The 19,793-nt window shown below is 42.0% G+C and overlaps 1 protein-coding gene across 1 annotated transcript; it reads left to right on the top strand.

Annotated features, from left to right (window-relative positions):
• The first annotated feature begins 14,958 nt into the window (after nucleotides 1-14,958).
• KLHL9 (kelch like family member 9) lies at nucleotides 14,959-19,302 on the top strand. Its single transcript, XM_043486972.1, has one exon. The coding sequence runs from the start codon at nucleotides 15,527-15,529 to the stop codon at nucleotides 17,378-17,380; it is 1,854 nt and encodes a 617-aa protein (XP_043342907.1). The 5' UTR covers nucleotides 14,959-15,526; the 3' UTR covers nucleotides 17,381-19,302.
• Nucleotides 19,303-19,793: the final 491 nt, after the last annotated feature.

Consider the following 19,793-nt stretch of genomic DNA (forward strand, 5'->3'; position numbering starts at 1 on the left):
TTTAAAGGCCTTACCTCCAAACCCCATTGCATTCTTAGGTACTGGAGGTTGAGATTTTAATAAACAAATTTGTATGGAGTACACATTTCAGCCAATAACATCTACGTGGAGAGAGAGAACAGATCAGAGGCTGGTGATGGAGAAGAAGAAACTAAGGACCCACAGACTGTAATTCCTTGACTAATTGGTGGCTGGAGGGCAATTTAGACAATTTGGAGAAATTGAAGGTGGAGGTCAGAGGGTGGGATGCTAGGCTGTATTAGTGTATGACTTCAGATTGTAGACCAGCTCCTAAGGAAAAGCAAAGATCTGTGAGTCAGGTGTAACTTGTCATGTGACCCATGGCCAGTCATGGGCACTCCAAGCCACTGCCTCTCCTGGTGAGTAGTCTTCGTCAATGGGAGCAAAACGAAGGTCACTGTCCTGAGACACTCCTCCTCCAGGTTCCCTAGTCCTGGGTCTTCTGTGTGTGTGGTTACTCATCCTGTCTAAACTTCAAGTTAGAAGAATCAGACTGTTTTTGAATGTGTGAGAAGGGTTATTCATTGTATAACAAAAAAGCAGGTAGTAATTCTCCCCAGGCTTTACTTGCTCTGTATGAACTTATCTGTAGGCGATAAAGGCTGATTCCCATGCCCTGGATATGGGCACCAAGGCAGCTGAAGAGACTGGTGTGGTTACACTGACCCCAACCTCCTCTCTCATCCAGGTGGAAATGGCAACACAGGTAGCTCAGTGGCTCTGTTTTCAATTTCATGGGGACTCCTCCTTTGAGGTGACTCCACTTCTTTGTGGCTCTTCTTTTTCAGCCATCACGCCACTCTGCCCTTCAATGGTGTTAACCCAGGTCGTATTGTTGGAGAGGGATGTGGAAAGTCTTTAGAATCTTTGGTCACCTTGGCTTCAGTTGGTTGAGTAGCAGTCCAAGGTAAGCCCAGAAAGATTGCACTCTTGTGATAAATCGCAGAACCACCTGTGGTGCATGTGCTTTCTGTGTCCTGAAGAAGATATCCCATGACTGTATCAAGCTTATAACTAATGATCCCAGCTAGTGCGTGCTAAGTCGCTTCAGTCATGTCTGACTCTGCAACCCTATGGACTGTAGCCTGTCAGGCGCCTCTGTCCATGGGATTCTCAAGGCAAGAATAGTGGAGTGAACCCAGGTCTCTTATGTCTCCTGCATTGGCAGGTGAGTTCTTTACCGCTAATGCCACCTGGGAAGCCCGCAGAGGACACCTCAACCCTGATCGGCCAGGTGTTGGCATTGAGTACAAGATCCTGCACGATATCAGAAAGAATGGCTGTAAGGAAGGCCAAAAAGGAGTTTGGGATGCCTCAGAACATCCCTGATTGTTCTCAAAGGCTAGCTTTCCCTCTAACACTATCTGTCCCCAGGCTACACTCACACACTTGTCAGGATGGCGCCAAGTCCATCACTTTGTCAGTGTTCTAGTCAGTCACGAGCAGGTGGCGCCAGAACCAGATGGTTGGGAAGGGAGTCAGGGAGTGGGAGAAGTTTGATTCAGTTCAGTTCAGTCGCTCAGTCCTGTCCAACTCTTTGCGACCCCATGGACTGCAGCACGCCAGTCTTGATTAGTGATAAGTTATAGGGATACTCCTGTTCCTCCCCACCCAAGGGATCTTCTTTCCCACTTTGTTAGTTTCCCTTCTTCCCACCCACTCAATCCCTAACCCTTTCCTCATTCTCTCTTCATTTTCCTGCAGGCCCTGTGTGGCTGCGCTGTGAACATTTCCATCACTGATGGCTGTTTGACCCCTATGCCTTGCATTGATGTTGTCAAGTCAGGCCACGTGCAGTCTCAGTGAGGCGTTAAATCCTTGTGCAAGGTCACCAGCCAGTGGGAGAGTTTGAGTTCAAAGTTTTTGTCAAAACAGATGAATATCGCAGCTATAGTAGATCTTCAAGTAGCACGTATCATTTTATTAGGCCTCAGCACGTCCATCTCAGTCTCCAAGCGTGGCAGCATTCCCACCTTCACCCGGTTCTCACTCAGTTCTGCATCCACTACACAGTGGATACTTTTCTAACATTCTGACATCTTAAAAAGACACTTTTAAGAGAGAAGTTCTCCTGCTTCTGAACCCCTTCAGAGCTTGGCTGCCTGGAGGTCAGCAGGAGGGATGACCCAACTCATGGGTCCATCTTCAGGTCCCTAGCTTTGAATCCAGTCCCCTTCTCATGACTGGAGAGCAACGTGCATGTTAATTTGAAGATATGTGGAGATTTCTTCCCTGAGTGTGGGTACACGCTTTATTCCCCTTCCCCTCCAGTTTTGCTGAGGTCTTTTAGGGCTCTCCTTTCCCTTTATTTCTATCTTTTTTTAAATTGCTTGTTTTTTAAATTATTTATTTATCTTTGGCTCTTCATTGCTGTGTGCAGTCTTTATCTAGTTGTGGTGCATGGGTTTCTCATTGTGGTGGCTTTTCTTGTTGCAGGACAGGCTCTAGGGCACATGGGCTTCAATAGTTATGGTGCACGGCCTTAGTTGCCCCAAGGCAGGTGGGATCCTAGTTTGTGGATCAGGGATCGAACCCACGTCCCCTGCATTGGCAGGTGGAGTCTTAACCGCTGGGCCACCTCAGAAGTCCCTCTCCCTTCCCTTTAGCTACCTCCTGTCTGCAGGAGAGAGCAGAGAACTCCTGTTTCAGCAGCCCCACTGGACCCTAGGTCTGCAGTGCCCAGCAGTCAGAGAGAGAGGTGTCTACACACATTCGTGCCCTTGTACCACCCACTCAGGGCTTTCTACGACCGCTCTGGGATAGAGGTAGGAAAGAAAAGTAGCTATGGTAAAGCTAAAGCTGGGAAAGTAGTAAGCTATGAACGCTTTTAGCATGGAGCAGGGAGGTGACCTATCACCCACAGCAGCCTTGCTGAGAGCTCCAATCCCTGCCTTCACTGTCACCACCACTTACTAAACCACAGAGCCAGGGTCCTGTGTTTTCTACTCGCTCAGAGCAGGTCACATGGGGAGAGGAGAGGCAATGTGGTGTGATCAGCTGTGTGTTTTAAGTTGCTTAAGTAGTGTCCGACTCTTTTCGACCCTATGGACCATAGCCTGCCAGGCTTCACTGTCCATGAGATTTTCCAGGCAATACCAGAGTGGGTTGGCATTTCCTTCTTCAGGGGAATCTTCCTGACCGAGGGGTCAAACCCATACCTTATGTCTCCTGCACCGGCAGGTGGGTTCTTTAGCATCACCTGATCAGCTGCATGGTTTCCTTAAGGCCGGGAGCAGAGTAGAGTGCCCGGCACTGCAGTTTTCGTCAGGGAGGCTGTGTTGTCTTTGGTGCAGATTGAAGCTCTGCCCCACCATGATCACAGGTGTTTTTTTTTTTTTTTTCCCCTCACACTTCTGAACTCAGGGCCTTACTACTTCCAAATCTTGAGTTCCTCTTTGGGGATGTGTAAAGTTCATTTTCTCTATTTCCTAGATGCTCAGTGGGGAATCTGCCCCAGGAGGCAGGTATAACCTGATCCACTCCATACCACGACTCCATAATGTTCAGGATGCTGAGGGGGCAAAGGAAAGGGCTGACTGGTCCGTATAATATGCTGTGGTCTTTGTTACAGTTTCTCACTTTTGCAAGCATCAAATGATTGTTTAGTGGTTACTTGTTTTTCTAACAACAGTATTATGGAAAAATTAATGAATTTTTAAAGTGGGCTATCTTCACAAATACAAATGAAGGAAACCAGGATGGTGGAGTGTCAGCAACACCATTGTCAACTTCCCTGCCTAACAGTTGCCTCATTTTATAAGCCAAAGCCAGCTCTCCAATAAACGCTGGAGGGATCCCTTCCTTTCCCTGAATCTGAGCTCATAGGATACTCTATTTCCCCCTGAACATAGCAGAGACAGGTGACACCATTCTCCTTTAGAAAAAACAAGTATATATGGTAGAACAATAAATATCCTTTCCAGAGGAAAGGTCTCAGGAGAGATCCTTTTCCAAAGGATGTGTATAAGAGCTAACTGATATTCTCTAAATGTAATAAAAACAGGGAAAATTTCCTCCCAGGAGGTTACTGAAGAGCACTTTCTGCCTGATTAGAAGTGTCACCTCACCCCCTTCCCCCATATGCAAAGCCTAGGGCAGAGTTAAGGACATCCAGGGACCTGGCCCAGGCGGGTGGGATCTGACCGGGGACATAGACTCCATGGGGAGCGTTCAAATGCAGATCAGTTAGAGGGGGTGAAGCATGGCACTTTGCAGATGGTTTCACAGTATTGTTTTATCTCTTTCCTGTAGCTTAGAGAGGTGTGGAGAGGCATGAGGCTCAAGAAGGGAGGGGATGGAGAAGAAAATGACAACCCACTACTGTATCCTTGCCTGGGAAATCCCATGGACAAGGGAGCCTGGTGGGCTACAGACCAGGGTCACAAAAGAGTCGGACACGAATTAGCGACTAAACAAGAACAATAACAACATAGCCATTTCTGGTATTTTTTGAATGTAGAACTACATATTGAGAGGTTGGAGAGAGGGTATTCTTACCATCACTGAAATCCCCATTGACTTTGCCTGCCTGAAATTACATGTTCTCTCTTCCACTTGAATAGTTACCTGTGCTTGAATTCTGGTGTTATATAAATGAACTTGGCCTCAGGGCAGATATATGTGTGCTGGAATGCTCCATACCCACACACACCACACATGCCATTGCAAACAGAAAGAAGTGGAGAAAATACACAGTGGGCCACACTGTTCACACTTGATAATTGAAGGTCCGTTCAAAAATGTGTCCTTTTTCAGCAGCTAAAGCATATTTAGGGGAGAGCTTCTTGTATATTTTATTTATATAACACTGGTTTGCAAATAAATGTCAAGTTATACATTTAAAAAAAAGAAGAAGAAGAGAGGGGATTGCTCTGGGGCCACAGCTGGTAAGAGGCAGAGTCAGCTTTGAGCACAAGACAGGTTGGGGACCATTATTTTCTTTTCTGTTTCACAGATGACAGGTGGTAATTGAGGCCAGGTGGTTTGTAAGAGTCCCTTCTTTCCAATGGATACCGCCCCTTTGCAAGTGGTTGGTGCTAAACCTGTATGAAGTCCTACTGAAAGTGTCTACCTTAGATTAGGACTTGAACCCACATGGCTGGGACTCAAACCCAACCAAAATCCAGTTTGGGATTCTAATCCACATGAAGAGGATTCGAACTGAACCAAAACCCATGGTACCTGGTTTCAGGACCTAATGAAGCTCAGGTTCTTGATGTCTCATCACAGAAAGAATCCAGTGAGAGACGAAGTGATAGATAAGAAGTGGATTTATTTGGAGAGGAAACACACCCCACAGAGAGAGTGTGGGCCATCACAGAGAGAGAGTCTAGAGGCCTCGAAATGTGGTGTGGTTAGCTTTTATGGGCTGAGTAATTTCATAGGCTACTGAGTGGGAGGATTATTCCAACTATTTTGGGAAAGGGGTGGAGATTTCTAGGAGTTGGGCCACTGCCCAGCTTTTGGTCTTTTGATGGTGCCTTGGAGCTGTCATGGCACCTGTGGGCGTGTCATTTTCTTTGCTGACTGAGGATCAAGGTCTAGTCAGAGTTGACTTGTCTGCCGTCTTGGACCCATTTGATTCTAATGGGTTTATGTTGTATCCTTGGGCTATGTCATTCTTTCAAGAGCTGTGCCCTGTCCCCTTCTCTCCTGTTTCACTATTAAGGCCTTGACTCAGCACTGAATATTTATATGCTACTTGAACCTTGAGACTCAAGGGAACCTGAGATCTTACTGCACTTGCCCTGGTGATAGGTTAGCTAGTTACCCAGGCAGATAATGTAGGAGGATGAGAGGAGTATTAGGAATGAGGCACAGGGTGAGCAGGGGAGGGGCTCCCTGTGAAACCAGGTTCTAGAAGTGGTGACTTGGGGGTGTTAGGTAGTTAGAATAGGAAAAAGGATTCCAAATTGGCAGTGGCTAAAAGACAAAGAAGGGAAAAGCCCGAGAAAATAGAACAAAGGAAGGTCCAAGGACCCGAGTGAGAACCTCAGATAAAACAAATAACCCTCCTGCCCAATTTACATAGGGCAGGCTCAGGGGGAGGAGAAAAAACAAAAAGAGGAGCCAAAATTGAGGGGGTGGGGAGAGGGGGCTTCTCTTCTCTTTGTGTTCTTTGGGTAGACCCACCCTCATGCCTCCAGGATGTATTTTCCTTTGCTTTCTAAATAAAACTGAGGTTTAACACAGAGCTGTAACACTGGTGCATCCGTCACTTCAAATTTTTGCTGCAGCGAGACAGAACTGAGGAAATTACAAACTCCCCCAACAGGGGCACCTGAGTTTTCCTAACAGCCCACTGCCACCTTGGGGGAAGGGATTGTTACATTTATTCAGTGCTGTGGGCATGCAATGACACAATCTAGCTCTCCTTGGTACACTTAGCATGTCCAAAAAAATTGTATGTATATAAATCTTGTGCTGTTCCTTGTGACCCAAACAAAATTCAACTTTTAATAAATGTGTGGAATTGCAGAGACTGTCAACCCATGTTTTTAAGTGGAGTCCCCAGGAGTATGGAGATACAGGTGCTCTGCATTTCACCTTCCACCATGACTGGAAAAAATGTTGAGCTCACACCTCTAATATATTTATTTTTATTGATAATATATATGTGTGCTACAGTTATAAAATATTATGCCTATTATAAAGTATATATTTGTAATATAAAATTTTAGGTGGATAATCTATGATAAAACATTTTAAAATTGTGTCTTTTTATAATTAAAGGGACATCATGGCTTGTCCTCAAAAAATACATGCACTTCTAAGAAGATATGACAGTCTGCATTGATATGAACTGCAAGGTCATTATTCTAGGAATACTGTGATATCTCACAGAATCCAGGTGAGAGTTAAACAATAAAGCCTGAGAAGAGGTAAGAACTATGTAAACCCCAGCAACCTTAGAACATTCTCACTCATGTGACTCAGTTCCTAATTCTTAGCTTCTGGCTTTCTTGAGTCAAATTCTTAAGATTAGTTTCCTGATTTTTTTCCCACTGGTTTTGTCATTCATAGCTTCCAGGTCCTGAAATCATGGCTGGAAGGCAGTTCTTAGGGAAGTTCTGTGAAGACAGATAAGGTGTCCTCCTCCACCTGGATTCCATCCTTGGTTTCCCAGTCTCTGCATCCTTTCCACATGGTTTTGGAGGTGCCCAATCCAGTTGTCCCATCCCATCTGCCACTGTAACGCCCTCTGGTGGAGACAATAAGTATCACATCCATAAACTGCTTACAATAAACATCAGAAGGCCACTGTTCTCAGAGTGTCCTTTGTCCATCACAGTCTTTTTTTTTTTGGTTGTGCTGGATCTTCATTGCTGCATGTAGGCTTTCTCTCATTGTGGAGAACAGGGTCTACTCTTCACTGGGTTGCATGAACTTCTCATTATGATAGCTTTTCTTGTTGTGGAACACAGGCTCTAGGCACACAGACTTCAGTTGTTGTTCTGTGACATGTGGAATCTTCCTGGACCAGAGATCAAACCCATGTCCCCTGCTTTGGCAGGCAAATTGTTAACCACTGGACCACTAGGAAAGTCCTGTCCATCACAGTCCTGTTAGACTTTTCTGCAGATTATGAACCCAGTTGAAAATTTGAGTATGACCAGATCCATACAAGAGAAGAAGAGCGAGAAAAAACAAACAAAAAATAACTTTTAAAAAAGGAATAATAAAGTAAAATGGTGCATGCTAAGTTGCTTCAGTTGTGTCTGACTCTGCAACCCTATGGACTGTAGCCCTTCAAGCTCCTCTGTCCATGAGATTCTCCAGGCAAGAATACTGCAATGTGTTACCATGCCCTCCTCCAGGGGATCTTTCTGACCCAGGGATCAAACCTGTGTCTCTTTTGTCTCCTGCATTGGCAGGCAGGTTCTTTACCACTAGCACCATCTGGGAAACCCAAAGTAAAGGTACAATTACTCAATTTTTGTATTTTTGGAAAACAAAGAACAATACCTATAGAGACTGCCGAACTGATTTCTGCCACTGATAATGAGGCAATAATTGAATACTATGATATTCTTTTCCACCTATTACATTCCCTTCCAGGGTTATTCGCCTCCTCAGTTAATGAGATTTTTGTAGTCATGGCTCTTGAAGATCTTTCTATGCTTTCCAAAGGGACCTGAAATCTCTTACTTGGGTAACAAGACTTGGAAAGATGGCACTGTTTTTGCAGATGACTAAGAAATTTGGAGACAGGAAGAAGACTACAGAGAAATACAATGAATTATTTTGTTGAACCAACCTCTATGGTACCTTCTTAAGGAAACTAACAGGAAGAATTGAACAAGAATTCAATTCTTAGGTTCAATTCTTCTTGAATAAGAACAAGTGGTCTTGTTCTTGAACAAGAACACTGCTCTTGTTCAAAGCAGTGCCTCGTCCAAAATGGAGCCAACAATATTTAGTTTACAAATCAAGTCTAGTAATATTATTTCTACAGTTCAGTTGTTTCCTACAATCCTATGAATATAATCTAGCACTTTGGCATTTATAATAGACATTTGATGCACCATTCAAATCTCTCTTAAAGGCCTAAGAACTAATTCTTTATAGCTACTGATAGAGTGTCATGCTTCATGCATGCAGATCTTCTCTGGAAACTGCTCTTGGCTAAGGTGAGTCATTTAGCCCAAAGTTATTTCCCCTTCCTGGGGCAGCCTTCATCCAATTCTCAATCTGCTTTCCCAGGTATTTGTCCTATAGTAGCATAACATATGGGATCTATTTTTAACCCCCAGACATAAAAAATAATGAATAAGCCCTGCTAATATGGCTGTTAAGAGACTAAGTTACTTTTTAAAAAAATCACTCTTCCCAGGTGGACCATTTGGATCAGCTACTTCTTGGAGTTAAAAATAAGGTACTTCTCTTTCTCTTGTCAATTTAAAAAGATGCACAATGGGAGAGTTGCGAGTTAAGTTTTATTGGGAGCAAAACGAGGACTGCAACCTGGGAGATGGCACCTCAAATAACTCTGAGAAACTGCTCCAGAAAGGTAGGTAGGGGGAGCTAAATACATGTGGTTTTGGTGAAGGGAGAGTTCATGCACTCTAGCCCTTATCTTAGGAAAGGTTTTCTGCTAGTCACGAGGAGCTGATGTCACCATAAAAAGATTTAGTGCTTCTCTAGATGTGAGGGTTTCCCTGCGGGCTCAGATGGTAAAGAATCTACACTTTCACTTTCTCTTAGATGTGAGGAGATGCAAGGGTTGGGATCATGAAATCAGTTCCTGAAAATAGCTATCTAAAGACCTGTTCCACCAGTTTTCCTGGATCACAGATTGCCTCATTCCTGTTCTCCACCCTGAACTCCCTTCAGGTGTGTCAAAGGTCAGCAGCTGCAGCAGCAAAGGATTCAATCCCCACAGAAAAAAGTGAAAGTCGCTCAGTCGTATCCAACTCTTTGTGACCCCCCAAGGACTATACAGTTCTCCAGGCCAGAATACTAGAGTGGGTAGCCTGTCCCTTCTCCAGGGGATCTTCCTGACCCAGGGATCAAACTGGGGTCTTCTGCATTGCAGGTGGATTCTTTACCAGCTGAGCTACCAGGGAAGCCCACTCCCTGCAGAGGCAAATGGCAAATGCGCTTGGCAAGCACCCATTTGTAGCTAGCATTCTGATGAAAAGTTAGTTTATCATTAGATAGTAGGGGCACAATAACATAATGACCAGATGTATAGGGCAGAAGACCAGGTGGAGTATCTCTTCTGATTGTTCTGGTCTACTTGGACAATCATTTCTGAATACACTTTTTTTTTTTTTTTGCCTTGTGTCCCATTCAAGTTAAGCTCTAAAGAAAGAAAGAGAGTCGCTCAGTCGTGTCCAACTCTTTGCGACCCCATGGACTGTAGCCTACCAGGCTCCTCTGTCCGTGGGATTCAACAGGCAAGAATATTGGAGTGGGTTGCCATTTCCTTCTCCAGGGGATCTTCCTGACTCAGGGATCGAACCCAGGTCTCCCACATTGCAGGCAGATGCTTTACCCTCTGAATCACCAAGGTAGCCCCAACCTCCGACTCAGGGTTAAAGAATTCTCTTGCAGTGCAAGACACCAGGGTTTGACCCCTGGTTCGGGAAGATCCCCGGAGCAGGGAATGACAACCCACTCCAGTATTCTTTCCTGGAAAATTCCACGGACAGAGGAGCCTGGTGGGCTGTAGTTCATGTAGTTACAAAGAGTCAGACATGACTGAGCATCTAACAAACAACACAAAAACATAATTCACAAGGACAGTATACAACTAGTTAATGTTTTAAAATGAAATACAAATAAAAGAACTAAAAATAGCAAACAGAGCATATGAAAAGGCATTCTAGCCCACTAGTCTTTACAAATGGTTTAACAGCGATGCTTAATATTTTAGCCTGTTATATAAGCAGGTTTTTTAAAAAAATAAAATATTTATTTTGTGTGGTTTGTGCTACTACATATATTTCTTGAAATCTACCCCAAAAAATGTACAATTTTTTTAAAATTATATCAATAGAAACATACATTTTTATTCTCCAGGTGCTATCTTAGTTCTCTTCCTCCTTTCACAGATAAATCTCAGAAGAGGTTTCTATTTATTCTGTCTCCAAAACCGTTTTCTCCTATTTAACCTTAGTTGGTATACTCCAATCTGGATTCTACAGAATTAACTCTGCCAAACCAGCCCTCATTTTCTCTTAATATAAGATACCATGTTTTAAATGTCTTGCTTCCTGAAACATTCTCTCGTCACCACTTGTCTCCAGGTTATCAGCCTGTTGTGTTGCATTCCATTCCGGGGTTCTTTTCAGTCTCCTTTCTCTTCCCTACATTAAAACGTGAAGGTTCCTAAGCTTCAGTTCTTGGTCCTCCTCTTCTCTACTCTATTCCTGAAAGTCCTCATTCCTTTCTGGCCTTTCCAGGACCAGGATAACCCAATTCCCAGGTTACCACTTCTAGCCATAGCACTCTGTTAAGTTCTACAACTGTACATCCAGCGTCAAGTCTTAGAGCCTTGAAACTGCATCCTCCAGTTTCTGGTGACAGGAGCCTTTTCTTTTGCGTATGGTGTTGTATATAATGTAGTTCAAATGAATTAACCAATTGAGTAATACTTTTATGTTTCCTTCTAGCAAAAAAGGAAGTTCCAAGAGGGCTGGCACTTCATTTTCTTCCTTCATCGTCACCTTTTAATCCTTCGAAGGCATAAAACCTGTGATTTAGATACATAACTTTATTGAAATGAATAAATGAACTGCACTTCCACCCTTTGAGTTTGTGAAATCAGTCTTGACATTAATTTCTTAAGAGAAAACAAATGCAAAAAGATTTGAAAGTAAATAAGTAATAATTTTAAAACAAAAAGATGAACACTTGTGTAATTAGCACAAAACAAGCAAAAATACTGAAATATAAGCGATATAGTAAAATAGATATTTAAGTATATAAGTACGTTAGTAAGATTATCTGCAATTGTCTGGTGCCTGCTATGAACTAAATGCTTTTACTTATAGTTGTTTAATACTACCAATAAATGTTTTGACAAATTTAATCCATTTATTTTATGATGAAGACAGAAAGAAAGAGGCTTTTGAAATTACTAACATGTGGGAGTATGATGAGTTGTATCCATCCATAGTAATTGTTTAAGAGCATACCTCTAATTCCTCAGCTCTTAGACTCTCTTGCAAGCTTGATAATAAAGAGAAGGATTTCATGATTTCTTGCTCTGACAACTTCCCAGGTATTGCAGCTCTGTTCTTTCTTTTCCAGAGAGAAACTGTTTCCTTGGAAGTGCTTTTTCACAACCATTCTGGAATTTTCACAGTTTAGGGGAGTTCTTCTGTCCCCAGCTTCAAGCAGGCCTCCAGGACTTGTCCATGCTGATGAAACCCAGTGAAGAATTCCTCCATGCTGGTCTCATTCCAACCAACCTCTTCTGCTGAACAGTTTGAAGATTTGCTGAAGCCTCTGATGGAACATAGCAGTGACCCAAGCCTTTTGGACCTTGCCGCCATTTGTCAGAAACAACAGAAGACCTCTGGAGCCAGCCGAATGTCCATCTTTAGGGAACTAATCAAATAATGTAGGACCCATCCATTCAGTAGGAAACAATACAGCTATTTAAAAAGATAAAGTTCTCTGTAAATGACTAAGATCTCCAGGTTAAAAAAGATAGGTGCAGAACAGTGAGTATAGTATGTTATCTTCTATATAAAAACAAGGGAGAGTGTAATAAAAGAATATATCTATATTCTCATCAGTTAGCTTATACATAAAGAAACTGGAAGGATGTAAAAGAGAGTAAATAACTTCAAACTGTGGAAAATGTTGCAAGCAGTTGTCAAAGTATACATTTATTTATATACCCAAATTTAAATTGACTAGTAATTTTTAATATATAAGTTAATCAACTATATTTGAAGTTTTAAAAATGTAAGTTAATAAAATATCCATTAAGGGAAAGATCAGTATCGGGGTAAATATACACTCAAAGTGTCGACTTAAAAAAAGTACTTAAAAAGAATAGCCCTGGAGATAGCATTTCACATGCTCTGGGAAGCTGCTCCAAAGAGGTAGAGGGAAGGTCGGTGTCAGGAGCCGCCAGGACGTGCCCAGGCAGTGACAAGGTCACGGGACAAGAGAAGAACCTGCAAGGCAGCTCTTCCCCTCGAGCTTGTCCCGGGGGCCTGGTATGTCCCTTTCTTCTGTCTTACTGTTGTTGGGCTTTCTATTAATCTTTGGAAATATAATATATAGTAATAAGGCCTACCTGGAAAAGTCCAAGCCTTTTTTGGAAATGCTCATGATTGCTCTGGCTCAGGACACGACCATAAACATCAAGTCAGAAAGGAAAAGGCCACAGGTATAGTTTGGCTGCTTGCTTAAAAGATTATAAAGTTCTAGCATAGAAAACAGTAGAGGCATTTAGATTTAGAAGTAGATATACTGCTTCAGTTTACTTGCTCCTTGGTTGAGAGGGTTTTCATTATTGCTATTTCCTTGCTGCTATTTGTCCATTGTTTCCCTTTGTTTAAACAACACGGGATATTTTGGGTATTTTTGTAGAGTTAGGAAACGGGGTACATAGGATTTCAATAGAAGATTTATAGTAACCAGCTTCACTGCCATTATCTCACTATTAATAGAGGTGTTTTGCTGCTTTAGAGGTGTTTTTGCTGTTTAATAGTTAATCATTGTAAATTGAGGTTTTGTGGTTTCAGATAAAGAAAAATATCGTTTTTCTCATGGTACTATTCTCAGAAATGTAAAACATGTTACTATGACCCTTCCCATATATTGTTTTATTGTCCAAAGAATTTACACTATACCTGAGATTTGTAGAACATTGTTTTGTTAGAATGAAAATGTTAAGCCATTGAGGCAAGAAGACTATGTACAGGACATTTAAGAAAAATCCCTGTAATCGGAAACGTCCTAGATGAATGCATAGGGGAAAAACATGGGAAAGAAAAATATTGACAGGAGCACGAAACCAATATCTGATGTAATATGTGGTGACTTAAGGGGGTGTGGTGACTTAAGGGGGAGGTAACGTTTATTCTATAAAAACTGAGCTATCCTAAAAATAAAAAAAAAGCTATCTCTTCTACGCAACCTTCTGTGTGTGTCTGTCTTCTTCCTCGCCGACACCACTCATCCCTTGGGTATTCCTGGACCTGTGGGGGCTGGACCCCAACAGGTGGGTATATGTGTGATTCTGGTGAAGAGAGGGGTATATGCAATCAAGCACATGTTTTTGCAGAAGGGTTTGCTAGTCACAAGGGAGCAGACATCACCATGAAGGAATTTAGTGCTTTTCTAGATATGAGGAGATGCAAGAATTGTGCTCCTAAAATCAGCTCCTGAAAATATCTATCTGAAGACCTGTTCTGCGTTTTTTCCAGAGCAAAAGAGTGCCTCCGTTCTGATCTCAACTCTGAATACTCATCAGGTGGTGTTGAAGGTCAGCAGCTACAACAGCAGGAGTGATTTAATCCTTGTAGAGGTAGCTGGCAAGTGCCAATGGAAAGTGCCAATTTGTAGTTTTTCAAAACATCTCTGGTGACACTATTTTGGAAAAAAATTTTGTATGTCTTCAAGCAGCATTCTAACGTTAGGATTTATACCAAAACGGGAAGTTTTGTGCTCGGAGTCTATAACATTGGAGAACAAGGAAGTATATATATTCAGGAACAAATGACAATTGTTTATCCATTTAGAAACTTGTGAGTGGAAAACAAAAGCACGAAAAATTTACTGATGGAATTCTGCTGCATGGCAAAAATTCAGCCTATATTATTTACATAGCATGGTCATAATTTGGTATTTTAAGAGAGGCAAATCACCTGTTTTAAATGATTAAAATTTGAAAATATGTACCCAGAGTTATAATTGAAGTGTCTATTAAATTGTGTGGGATAGGGTTTTGTTTTTTTATTATTATTTTTTTTTTTGGTTGAGGAGTTTGAGGGATCTTGGTTCTGCACCCAGGGTTTGAACCCTGGCCACAGCAGTGAAAGTGCCCAGTCCTAACCACTTACCTGCCAGGGCATTCCCAGTGTGGGATGAGAATTAACAAAGGTTTTTTTTTTTTTTTTTTTTTAATATAGAGGAAAACTAAAAGCATCTTTCCCCTAAGGAAGCCTTCTGCCAGGCTTCAGCTTCCAGAAAAGCTGCATTTCATTGTTATCCAAAAGGCAGACGCCAAGAATTGTAAATTTCGAAGTATTCATTTAGAGGAACAGCTCAGCTGCAGTGAAAGATTTATATCAAAAACAATATCCGCGCACCCATTCCTATTTAATAATACCACATACAAGGTACCCTGAAGATACCCCGCTGGCCCACCCTGCGCAGCCCTGCCTGACCCAAACCCCGCCTCCTCGAGAGGCACCGCCCACAGCCTCCCATCCCCCACATGCCCGCCCACTGGCGAGGTTGGGCGGCTGCGCAGCCGCAGTAGCCGCCACGGCCGCTCCTAGCCCGGGGGATCCTGGGACGAGGCCTTTCCGGAAGGACCGGCTCGGCGTTGGGGGCTCGGCCCGTGTTCCAGGCCCAAGCTCGTGTTCCAGGTCCTTGCTCCAGGACGGGCCGGTAGCCGCGGCGACGCTCAAAGGGCAGCGGAGGGCGCGGCGGGCCGCTCTCTGAGGTGCCAGCCCTCGCCGTCGAGCGAGACGCCGGGCCGCAGGACGTGGCGGCACCTCCCCCTTGGCCCGGCGCAGAACTGCGGAAAGAAGAGCAGCGCAGGCCGGACCAGATGAACCGGGTCACTTAACTGCCTCAGGTGATGAATCATCTACATAGTAGTCAGATTTGAGGTCCACAGCCCTCTGTGGGCCAGCTGCAGAACAATTTTCAATGTGTGACTGTTGTGTTCTGAGGCGTGCTGCAGTGACAGTTTGCCCTTGATAAGGAAAGCGAGCTCTCTTGCTCTTGGGACATCCTCGCTTCCTTTAAAGCTTTCCGGCCGTAACCTCTTTGTCCGGCATACATCTTTGTGCAGGAGGAAGGCGTTCACATGAAAGTGTCTCTCGGTAACGGTGAAATGGGCGTCTCCGCCCATTTACAGCCTTGCAAGGCAGGAACCACACGTTTTTTTACCAGCAATACTCACAGTTCGGTGGTATTGCAAGGTTTTGATCAACTTAGATTAGAAGGATTGCTTTGTGATGTGACTCTGGTACCAGGTGATGGAGATGAAATCTTCCCTGTTCATAGAGCTATGATGGCGTCCGCTAGTGATTACTTCAAGGCTATGTTCACGGGTGGAATGAAAGAACAGGATTTAATGTGCATTAAGCTTCACGGGGTGAACAAAGTTGGTCTGAAGAAAATAATTGATTTTATTTATACTGCAAAGCTTTCTCTTAATATGGACACTCTTCAGGACACTCTTGAAGCTGCCAGCTTTTTGCAAATCTTGCCTGTTTTAGACTTCTGTAAAGTGTTTCTTATTTCAGGAGTCTCTTTAGATAACTGTGTTGAAGTTGGACGAATTGCTAACACCTACAATCTTATAGAAGTAGATAAATATGTCAATAATTTCATTCTGAAGAATTTTCCTGCCTTACTGAGTACTGGGGAGTTTCTAAAACTCCCTTTCGAAAGGCTTGCCTTTGTGCTTTCTAGCAATAGTCTTAAGCACTGTACTGAACTTGAGCTCTTTAAGGCTGCCTGTCGCTGGCTAAGGTTGGAAGATCCCCGGATGGATTATGCTGCAAAATTAATGAAGAATATTCGATTTCCACTGATGACACCACAGGATCTCATTAATTATGTGCAGACAGTAGATTTCATGAGAACGGACAATACGTGTGTGAATTTGCTTTTGGAAGCTAGCAATTACCAAATGATGCCATATATGCAGCCAGTGATGCAGTCAGATAGAACCGCCATTCGATCTGATTCGACACACTTGGTTACATTAGGAGGCGTTTTGAGGCAGCAGCTGGTTGTCAGTAAAGAATTACGGATGTATGATGAGAGGGCTCAAGAGTGGAGATCTTTAGCCCCCATGGATGCTCCTCGTTATCAGCATGGCATTGCTGTCATTGGGAACTTTCTTTATGTAGTTGGTGGTCAAAGTAATTATGATACAAAAGGAAAAACTGCTGTTGATACAGTTTTCAGATTTGATCCTCGATATAATAAGTGGATGCAGGTTGCATCGTTAAATGAAAAGCGCACGTTTTTTCACTTGAGCGCCCTCAAAGGACATTTGTATGCTGTTGGTGGGCGAAGTGCAGCTGGTGAGCTGGCCACTGTAGAATGTTACAATCCAAGAATGAATGAGTGGAGCTATGTTGCGAAAATGAGTGAACCCCACTATGGCCATGCTGGAACAGTGTATGGAGGCTTAATGTATATTTCGGGAGGAATTACTCATGACACTTTCCAAAATGAGCTCATGTGTTTTGACCCTGATACAGACAAATGGACACAGAAGGCTCCAATGACTACAGTCAGAGGTCTGCATTGCATGTGTACAGTTGGAGACAAGCTCTATGTCATTGGTGGTAATCACTTCAGAGGAACAAGTGATTATGATGATGTTCTAAGCTGTGAATACTATTCACCAACCCTTGACCAGTGGACACCAATTGCTGCCATGTTAAGAGGTCAAAGTGATGTTGGAGTTGCTGTCTTTGAAAATAAAATCTATGTCGTAGGTGGATATTCTTGGAATAATCGTTGTATGGTAGAAATTGTCCAGAAATATGACCCAGAAAAGGATGAATGGCATAAAGTTTTTGACCTTCCAGAGTCACTTGGTGGCATTCGAGCTTGTACTCTCACAGTTTTTCCACCTGAAGAAAATCCTGGGTCACCTTCCAGAGAATCACCTCTTTCAGCACCTTCAGATCATTCTTAGGACCAAGGTGTAATACCTTTGCAGTGCATCAAGGAAGATCCCATAATTTCCCTTCAGTTGTATCTTCTTAAAATGATTGGTACAGTTATTAGATTAAAAAGGTAATTGATGTTATTTGTATTGTTTGGCTTAGTATGTTTATCAAATGGTTAACAAATGTATTCTGCAAATGTATGTATTCAACATAGCTATTTTAACAAATGTAAAAAGCAGAAAAATGATTGTTAGATATCTTTTTGTGGTGGTGTGTAAGGCAAAGTGTAAGTGATTGTAGTAAATGTATAATTATGTTCATTATGCTTCAAAGTTGAAAGTTTTCATCTTTGACTACAAAACATCAAAGGGAGGATGCCTGCTATAACCTAAAATAATAAACAAAAAAGGTCACCAAGCCTTATTAGCTGCTTCCCTTTTTTCACGGTTTGTGACATAGCTGCTGACTCACCAGGTTGTGTGGGTACATTCAGAATATGTGGCAGTTCTTCAGCAGACTGGAGGAATATTAACTCAAAAATAGTAAAACCCCAAGTCAGGGTTTCATATCTCTTTTCTGGGGAGAGGAAGAGAGAAAATACATTACCACACACATACATATGTATATACATATATAATTTTTAAATTGATTGGCACTTCAGCTATAGTGAAATTGTAAATTTAAACTCTTCTACATAGCAACTATTTCCATTCAAATGGGAATTCACTACTAGAGAGTAAATGTCTATGTAGTCTTACTGCAGTGATGTAGATAAGGACTTCAACATTAAATTATTAATAACCGAATTTGTCATTTGACTGAATCGTTACTACAGATGAAACTTAACTTTTCCTGCTTGTATATTGTTTTCTGTAGAGTTGCCTTTATACAGATTATTTAGCAGAGTTCAAGTTTCAGACAGTTACTTTTGCTCAGTAAATTTAGGCTCTGCTACTTTCCACCTTTGTGTTCAGTAAAACTTATGAAAAAGACAAAAGCATGCTCAACAAAGCTGTAGGTTTTTAAGTTCAGTCTCTCAACTTAGTTATTCTGACATGATTATTTGATTTGAGGTGGTTGCTCTGGTGCTGCTCCAGCCCGTGTGCATTCTGAGCTTTGTGTGATCCATCTTGAGGCTGTGATCTGAGCAAGCGGAAGATGTACTTTTGGCATCACATCAGAAAATGTTCTTTTGGCTATGTCTCAAGGACAGGGCCAACTTCAGATTCCCTAAGAAGCCAGCTATAGAAAGCTTGGGACACTGTTGTCTTGCAGGCAGTACTAAAGTAGATCTTCAGCCTCTTCAATACCAAAGGCATCCCTACTGGTTGAGAACTACAAGGGGAGATCTTAATGGGACCTTATCAGCAAAAGGAATCATGAGTCCTCTGAAGTGAGTGAGTCTGAAGAATCTGAAGAGGTACTTCCCTGGAATAATTGCCTGCCTGAAGAAAAAGTTTACATACATACATTTACGTATATATTAACATTTATATCCCTGTACTTGGGAGATTGTCATAGTATAAATCAGAAACAGCCTTGTTATTGACAATCTCAGGAACCAAAACGAAAGGAATTGGCTTCAAGGGATCTGAACCTCACTGCCCTTTTCATTTTAATGCTTTTATGATTTCTGCATTGGCAGAAAATTTCATACTTCCTATTTTTTTAAATGACTCAATTTTTTATTACTAAATATAGCACATTTGAGTACATTTAGAAAATAGAAAAAGTAGAAATTGTAATAACTTCGTGCATCAAATAAGAAAAAGCATCTCAGTTATTTCCTTAATTATTAATTAGGTTAAATATTTGCATTTTTTCAGTAGCTCTGTTCCTCTTTAATCAAATGTTAATGTCTTTGCTCTTGTAATACCTATTGGAGTTGCTTTCTTTTTCATATCAAGTTATAGCATCTCTTTATATAATAAATATAATTTAACTGGCATTTGCTTGCATTGACTTTTTTTTCTCAGTCTGTTAGATGTTTACAGGACAGGGCATTCAGTTAATTTTTGAGATCAAATATGTCCATCTTTTGCATTTTGACCTTTTGGGTATAGTTTTGCCAAGTTTCCTTTATTTTTTATGTCATTTTGATGTATTGCTTTTTTGGTGCTAATTCTGCATGCTGAAATGGTACTGTTCTGCATAAGCTTTTCTCTTTTCCTTGTTGAGAAAAGGTTTCTGCCTTCTATCACATTTGACCCTGTTGTTTGGTAATTAAATATTGTTTAGCCAGGTAAGTTAACTGCTCCACCTATACCCCCTACCTCCAGCCTCACACATCCCAACGCTCATCGTTTTACTTTATAATTTTCTGCAGTTTACAGGTCTCTTGATAATCATAAAACAACTCACTGGTGCTTTGCTAATTAAATATATTAATTCTGGCATTCCTTCCTTACAGATATGGAAATTTCAGGTGACTGAAATGAT

Source organism: Cervus canadensis, chromosome 14, assembly GCF_019320065.1.
Source record: "Cervus canadensis isolate Bull #8, Minnesota chromosome 14, ASM1932006v1, whole genome shotgun sequence".
In the NCBI taxonomy this organism is placed as follows: Eukaryota; Metazoa; Chordata; class Mammalia; order Artiodactyla; family Cervidae; genus Cervus; species Cervus canadensis.